At 45.8% G+C, this 8,379-nt stretch overlaps 1 protein-coding gene across 1 annotated transcript; it reads right to left on the minus strand.

Moving 5' to 3' along the window:
- Window positions 1-5,005: 5,005 nt before the first annotated feature.
- slitrk3a (SLIT and NTRK-like family, member 3a) lies at window positions 5,006-8,205 on the minus strand. Its single transcript, XM_080771714.1, has one exon. It carries the CDS (start codon window positions 8,188-8,190, stop codon window positions 5,476-5,478), a length of 2,715 nt encoding a protein of 904 aa, XP_080627840.1. The 5' UTR covers window positions 8,191-8,205; the 3' UTR covers window positions 5,006-5,475.
- Window positions 8,206-8,379: the final 174 nt, after the last annotated feature.

The raw sequence follows: 8,379 nt of genomic DNA on the forward strand, positions 1-8,379 counted from the left end.
AAAAAAAATAATACTGCCAGTGATAACACATCACCCCCCAGAGGCCTCACTTAACTGGGCGACAGTATTTTACAAGTTGGCGGGGACAATTGACATCTTGGAGTAAGACTGTGACACCTCAATCTTGTGGACCCTACAGCCTCAACACTGAAGATGTCATTAAAACATTTAGAAGGGGTCCCGTGCCGAGTTGTGTGAAGCCTGCTTCTGCCAACACAGTTCCATTTGAGTTGCATATACCAGACAGAGAATAGTAAGCAATCGTTCCCTTAGTCTCAACATGGTTCACGAAAAAGGCATTGGACATGAAAGATATACCTAATGGGAAAATAGGATGCCTTGTGGTTAGAATGCCCTGGATAAAAACACCATGCAAGCCACTCGAGAAGCATATGGCATTTTAACATGACTTAAATGACAAGTTACGGTAGCTACCTGGGCTGACCTACAGAATACAGTACAATGTAGCTCAAACAGCTCATCATAATCCTATCACAGGAGCAGTACTATAGGGTTGGGGTTGGTCTCAGGGATAGAGAGATCAGTGGCCTTATGGTTAGAGTGTCCACGGCACGGTCAGAATGGGAGGTCCGTTTTGTCCCCTGCTTGGCACTCAGCATCAAGGGTTGGATGGTGAATCCCTCTAACATGCAGGTCATGTTCATGGGGTGTACTTGTACATCAAACTGCCTTGCGCTAAGGAAACAGGAGATAGGCTCCTGGCCCATGGGCCACATGGCTAAGAAGTCATTGGTTCCAAAGGCTACTTACTTTGGGATAGAGTTGGGGTTAAGGTTTGGGTTGTAGGGATATGACTGAGGGAACATAGGTACACTCTCCCAGAAATCAACCGAAATAATGTGCATTTGAGTCAATCTTTACACTCTCAGTTACTGCAGTTATAACACTGAGATTCTGCTGTGTCTACAGAACAATATTTAAAAACATATCACAAAGCAACACCACCAAACTGTACATGCAGAAGTATGTCACTGAGGGCTCGAAGCAAAGTGCAAAAAAAAAAAAAAGTCCTTTCTGGCATTCTGCATACAACACCTGCACTTTACTGCTACCTCAGCATCATGGACAGAGCAGAGACTCTTTGGCTTTTTCAGCAAACCAAGGACTATTCCCAGTTGCACAAAAAAGTAGAGAGCAAAATATATGCACACTCTCTCTCACACACAATCCAAACACACACTCAAATCCTCAGTGTTCATGTATCCATGTGTGACTCAAAGGAACCAAAAGGACCTTTACGGGTCTATTTGGTTCCACTTGTACACTCTTGAGTTAAACTAACTCAGAGGATTTTACAGCTGTAAAACCTTTCATATCCAACTCTCAGCCCTCCATTCGCTCCTTAATACCTCTGCTCTGGACTCTCTTCTGTTAATTGCACAATTATACAGCCTCTCACTGGAACAAAAGCAGAGAGAATAGACCCTTCCTTTGAGTGGCACATCCTTCACAATCCCCCACTGATCGTTCAGTGTAGTGTAGTCAGTCACACAACTCTCTATGCCACTTGTCTCGAATCCCCCTCAGAAAACCCTCTATCTCAAAAATACAAAATAAAAAATCTCTCACCGACCCCTGCATCCTTCCACCATTCTTTCTGTGTGTTTCGCTCTCTCTTCATCTTCCTTTCTTTCTCATTCCCCGCAAGCGCTCCAAATCATGTCCGGGCTAATTAAGGCTCTGGAAGAGTAGAGGAACAGACAAATAATGGCAGAAAAGAAAATGAAGGACAAGGGGAAAAAGGGGGGGGGGGGGGGGGCATGAACAGATAGTGAGGGAGTGAACAAAGCACAAACGCACACATATGCAATTTGGAAATATACCAGACAAGAACTAGGGCCTCAGACATATTTTGCGTTGAGAGGAGAGGAGAGGAGAGGAGAGGAGAGGAGAGGAGAGGAGAGGAGAGGAGAGGAGAGGAGAGGAGAGGAGAGGACAGGACAGGAGAGGAGAGGAGAGGAGAGGAGAGGAAAAACGATGCACTGCATGACACCTATTCTTTGGGGAAGCCATCTGGATAACAGCAGGGATATTCTCACATTATTGTCATATAGCTATATGACAGACAACCATCAACACCCACTGAAGCCAATGGTGCGCTGCTATGGCAAACATTCTAAGGTGCTATAGGAGCCATTACAAGTTGATGTGATGGGCTTATGAAACTTCATATTTATGGATGAAGCCATTTAGAAACTGCAATGGCATGGGTGGATGTTAGTGTGGTTATTGATAACCACACTAATCACACAGCCCATTGCCACTTAAAGTGAAATGTTATGATATGTTGTTCTACAGATGTGGACATTCTTTAACACAGTGAGAATGACACTTGCACACAATAGGCTATACGAGCATCATTATGTCATAGGTGTTGTTATGAACATGTAAACACATTACAATTTTCCCAAGTATTTGTCCATCTGGAATGAATTGTTTGGCTGATGTAACATGAATACAGCAACATAATCCCATCAGCAAAAGGGACCAAAAAGAAAACAATCATCCAAGACTGCAACAGAACTGAGGAATACAGGATTCCCTGACTGAGCCAAAACCGGGATACCAAACACATATTGTATATGTGTGACCCCAGGCCATATGTCTACTTCCACAGTTAACATGAGGATGGTGAAAATGCATGCTACAAATATCAGCATTTAGAGAGGGGATAGCAACAAGAGACAGATAATACATAATGCATTTAGTCTTGAAGTCTTGAAATATCAAGATAAAGGTAGAAGAGCTATAAGGTTAACTCCACTGCAGAATATCGCTGACTGCAATAGAGGGAGAATTTAACCAACCAATGCATGTTTACATTCAACACAAGATCAATAACCCGCCAGCCTTCTCTCCTAATGTGAACCCACCACACTAACGCTCCACCAAAGTAGGAAAACACTTGCAGATATTAGTGGAGGAACAATAAGATTTATTCGGGCAAAACCAATCAATATAGTGGTGGATCAGACAAGTCAATAAAATTAGGCAATATCTTAGACTGCAGCATAATGATCAATGATCCTACAAGTTCTCTGTTTTTTCTTCTTTTTTAGGGCGGGGGGATTTTTAAACAGAATGTTGCAGTTTGATTTTAATCAAAGTGAGTGCACACTGAAAACTGCTGAGCCTATACTCTAATCTCTTGGTCTGAGGGAGAGGGAGGGTTCGTGTGTGAGACAGAGAGTGTAAGTGAGGGAGGCGGACTGTAAGGGGGGATACAGAGAGAGAGAGAGAGAGAGAGAGAGAGAGAGAGAGAGACGGAGGGGGGGAGGGGGAGAGAGAGGGTGGGGGTATAGGTTGTGTGCCAAATCAAATGGCCTTGGCGTAATGCTGCACTGGTGGTAACACACTTTTACTGTATGTGAAGGTGACCACCACTAAATGTGTGTTAACAACAACAAATGAAGAAGAAGCCAGTGAGTATTAAAACCAGTTCATTCGCAGGCATGTAAGCAAAAACCGGTGTAAATCAGATCAACTGCTGCAAGTTATGGTGGACCACAGTCTTATCAGCTCACTATAGAACTTGTCATAACAAAGCACAAATCGGAAATACCTTTCCAGTTAAACTGTGGGTCACTATGAGTAAACCAATATGATTTTAATAATTGTATGACACGCCCAACTAATATATTATGCAGTCCTCCCCCTTCAACATAGACATTAACGTTTCATTGCATTTTCACCAACTTGAAATATAGGCTACCCCATGGTGGCTAAAGCAAAGTAAATTTAGAACCGCTAGGGATCATACTTTTGGTATTTTAAATTCAGGTTTGATGTATTTGGTCCAACACTATCCATGTTATGTTATATTTACCTAAAATCTAAATCATGCAACTGCCTTAAAGAAGCGAAAGATGGTTGCAGTGAGGCGACAGAGGGCGGCCGGTAACTGAATGCCTCCTTGACGCCCTCCTGTGGAGCAAATTCGTAATGTCACATAACTCATTTGGGGTAATTAAATGTGCTGCAGCTCAGCAATTAACTTCCACTCAGCTTGACAAAACATTATACAGTAAACAATACACCGAGGGACGGGTGGGGGTTTGGGGGGCATTCAGATGAAGCCTATAGAAAAAGTAATGGTTACGTTGGATACGTACAGATCTTTTGGCATTTTTTGCTCCATTTTGCTTCCCAAGGATTCAGGAAATCATACACAGTTTCATTTGACCTGCTTCAGCGTCCTAAAACTACTTAAACCTCACCACTGTTGTGTCTCTATAGCTATTTTGTTCACCCCCAGTATTACTTCTTGGTGGTTTGTCACAGCTTCAACAACACGGCACGGTGTTACTGTTGCACCACAACACACTGCCTCTGCCTGACTAATAGAGCTCCCCAACAAACGCTCCAAGGCAGCATCCTTTTTTTAACGTTTGATTGAAGAGTTCGTTTTTATTAAGAAGGAGCTATACCAGACGCATAATCACTATACATTGATTTAACATTACCTTTACAATTAAATTCTTCACTGAAATTACAGAATAAATATATGCACATTTTTTTTTCTTCAAATCTTTGTGTGAGAGAAAACATTAAAAGTGCCTCCTACAAAGCCGTTAGTGGGTGACAATGATAATCCAGAAGCAATGGGAGTGGGGCGGGGTGGGGGGGTGGGGGGTACCTTAACAAAGTGCGTGGGATATCCAGAAAACCTTGAGCGTCATCATATAATATTCACAAATGTTTTACCATCCGTGGGTCGGTGCGTCCAGTTACGAGAAGCACCCTGATATAGACAGTAGTCCTCATTAATAGTAATAACCATATTAATAAGATATAAAATTAAATAGAACACTGAACTGTAAATGCGTTGCAGTATCTCTATAACGTGAAGTGATAGTTCTGAGCAAATCCCTCGCCCCTGCATGGGAGCGAGTGCATGCAGCAAACTGCAATTCATTTTTAATATATATTTATATATATATATATAGATTTTCTCTTTTAATCATTTCCTACAAACTGTATGTGCACGGCTTCCGGGTATTTGTACATCCAGGTGAAAGATAAAAGAGACAAACTCGAGCACCGTGTCTGGGGAGACGTCCAGCTCCCGTGTGTCACGGTAACTCCACCGTCAGAGCGTGTAAAAAGGAGCTCGAACAACGGAATATCATTTCGGATGTTTTTTAATAGCCCGGCGCCCCTTTCTTCTGTCTCCCGCTCCCTCCTGGGCATATAGACACATCTATTAAGTATAAAAATAACGGCTGTTAACACTGCTGGCTACTCTGTAAAAGGCACTTCATTGAAATATCTGAGAATGGCCTCTCCTCCAAAGCGATTATTTGGGGGGAAACGTTGTAATATAATATTTCATTTTATATCATGCTGCTTTTTTAATTTTTGTATGTTTCCAATACTGGTATTTTTGTTTTTGCTTTGAATTATGGTAAAAAGGTGAGTGTTGTTTTGTGTGTTATTCTCCGTGGGTTTAAGTTGTTAAAACCGATATGATTTCTCCAGGACTTCGAGGTAATCCGGCTTCGTTTGGAGTTTGGCCCTTAACTCGAGGTAATCGCTTTGGGTGGGGTCGGGGTAGCAGCCTTTCCCCGCTGTGAAAAGCAACGTCTCCTTCAGCCGCGCGTCCTGCTGCAGGTCTGGGAAATGCATGCCTGGTGGATGTGCGTGCGCCACGTGCATGTCCTTTAGTTTTGGCACGGTCCCATACAGGCAGTCTACGAAGCCAACGGTTGGCGTGGGCCTCTGGCTATCAATCACGGTGGGGCAGAGCCCGCCGTTCTCGTGAAATCCTGCAAGATCGGCGGTGGTGTGGTTGACAGTGACGATGGTGTTGAGTTGAGAGTTGGACACGGCCAGTGTCCACTCTCTTTCTTTTTCTAACAAGGTTCTGTAGTTACTGCTGCAGTTACCTCTATTGTCTTCCTTCTCTGAAAACTGCCCTCCCGACTCCCCCGCTATCTCTCCCTCTCTGGGCTTATAGATGGGATTGTTACACATCTGAGTCACTGGGTGGGGGATGTAATCATACACATGGCTGTGTGTATGCGCGTGGCCGGTGTGGGTGTGTGTGTGAACACTGGGCGTTGGTTTCTCTGGCGTGCCGGTGTTCCCAGCAGTGCTTTGCCTCGGCGGGTCCTCGAATATCCGGCACTGCATCTGGATTCCCGCCAGGTCTACCTCAGAGCGCTTCCGGAAAGGCATCTTCTTCCTGCGCCTGAGGACGAAGGCAAAAAGCCCAGCAGCAACAAAAACAGCAGAGATGAAGAGGATAAGGAGGCTAAGGATGAGAACAGAGAGTGGCACAGCTCCCCTCCCACGGGCCTCCCCCAGGTCAGAGCTCCCCGTGGTAAGGTCGTCACCACCAGGCAGAGCCGGGGAGGGGCCTGAGGAGTACCTCAGTTCAGGGCAGACGACCTCGACCTCCAATGAGCGCAGGTCCATGCCATAGGCAAAATCGGGCGTCTTGCAGATTACGTCGCCCACAACGATGACAGACGAGAGCTTCTCCAGCCACTGCTTGAGGGGGATGATGTCACAGGTGCAGTCCCAGGGGTTCTGGTGCAGGTCAATTTGGACTAGAGAGTCCAGGTGCTCAAGGACACCACGCACACTCAGGGAAAGGAAGTAGTTGTTACGCAGATTGAGGCGGGCCAGGCTGGTGCCTGCGAAGACATCAGTGGGCAAGGTGCGAAGCAGGTTGTCATTGAGGAAAACCAGCTGGAGGTTTGGCATGAGGGAGAAAGAGGCGGGCTGGATCTCACGTATGACGTTATACTCAAAGTAGAGATAACTTAGCATCTGAAGCCCCCTGAACATCCCTGGGGTCAGTTTCTCAATATCATTTCCATTCAGGAATAAACTTTTCAAGTTGGGCAGGTTGATGAAAGCGCCCTCCTGAACATAGGATATTCGATTATTCCCTAAATTGAGTAAATCCAAGCTGGAAAAATTCCAGAAATCCGAACGGTAGATTTTCTGTATTAGGTTCCCACTGAGATATAGCTTTTTAGCATTGAGAGGCCGTGGCAAGAGCTCAGAGATATTGTGAAAGCCCTTCTCTTTACAGTTAACTGAGAGCCCCAGGTCGTTAATGTGAAGGTTGCAGGTACATCCAGCAGGGCAAATGATGGGGATGGGAGGCCTGGTTTGGTAGCCAGCTACCGGGGGCTGGTTAATGCCTGGGTACATACTACGAGGGGTCGGTGCATTCTTGGTGGGCCGAGGCCGCTTGGTGGGCTTGACATGCCTCTCTTTGTACTCCACCGATGAAGCTGTGTTGTGAACGGAGGAAAGCATAGAGGAAGGTTTGGTGGGCCATGTGTTCTCATTGTTGAACGGAACTCTGGGGATTCCCAGCTTTGCCTCAATCTCCACGTCAGAGAGCTGTGGACAGAGCTCGCTGCGTTTGATCTCGCGCAAGTCTTTCCCATGGAAGTGGAAGGGGTATTCACATGTGATCTCTCCCACGAGTGCAGTATAAGGGATTCTCTCCAGCCAGGTTTTCAGCTGAACAATATCACACGCACAGTTCCATGGATTCTCCTCCAGTTGAATCTCCATCAGGCTCCGGCCGACATACTCCAGCATGCCCTTGTACGGCAACATCTTTAGTCTGTTTCCCCTCAGGTCCAGGTGCGTGAGTGACACGGACCGGAACAGATAGCTGGGGAGCACAGGGATCAGATTGTCATTGAGTATGAGCACTCTCAGTTTGTGGAGGTGCCTGAATGCACCACTCTCGATCCGCTTGATCACGTTGTAGTCCGCCTGGAGGTACTCTAGGCTCTCCAGACCCAGAAAAGTGTCATTGCGGAAAACCTCTAGCTTGTTCTCATGCAGGAACAGCCGTTTGAGGATCCCCAGGCCATTGAAGGCTCCCGCGTGAATGTCCTGCAATGCATTATTCCCCAAGTTAATGGATATGGCATTGTTGAGGTGGAGGAAACTGTTAAAGTACAGCTTCCGCATGGAGTTCCTCTGCAAGTTGAGCTTGAAGGGCCGGCTCCATATCTGGGAGATCTGACTAACATTTGTAAATCCCTTGCTGTCGCAGTGAACATGGAAAATGCCCTCCTTGACTTCACAGTAGCAGGGCTCAAAGCAGGGCTCGTCGATCTCCTCCGAGTCCTCGAGCAGTGGGATTGGGGTGGTCCATCCTAAAGCTATGGTGCTCAGCAAGGTAACCCACAGCATCCTCGCTGACACCCGAGGGATGAAGTCACGGCTCCACGGGCAGAGCCACTTCAACGAAGCACTGTTGAAGGAGAGAGAAAAAGAGAGGGAAAGACATTACATACATATACACACACATACACACAAATACTATAAGAGGGTGAGATGCAATAGAGTATGGTTGAGAGAGAGAGAGAGAGAGAGAGAGAG

The sequence above is a fragment of the Protomyctophum bolini genome (genome assembly GCF_963924005.1).
Source record: "Protomyctophum bolini genome assembly, chromosome: 9".
Taxonomy (NCBI): Eukaryota; Metazoa; Chordata; class Actinopteri; order Myctophiformes; family Myctophidae; genus Protomyctophum; species Protomyctophum bolini.

Bases quoted from the DNA above. Each gene is read 5' to 3' on its own strand.
- slitrk3a (XM_080771714.1), bottom strand. From the start codon at position 8,190: ATGCTGTGGGTTACCTTGCTGAGCACCATAGCTTTAGGATGGACCACC.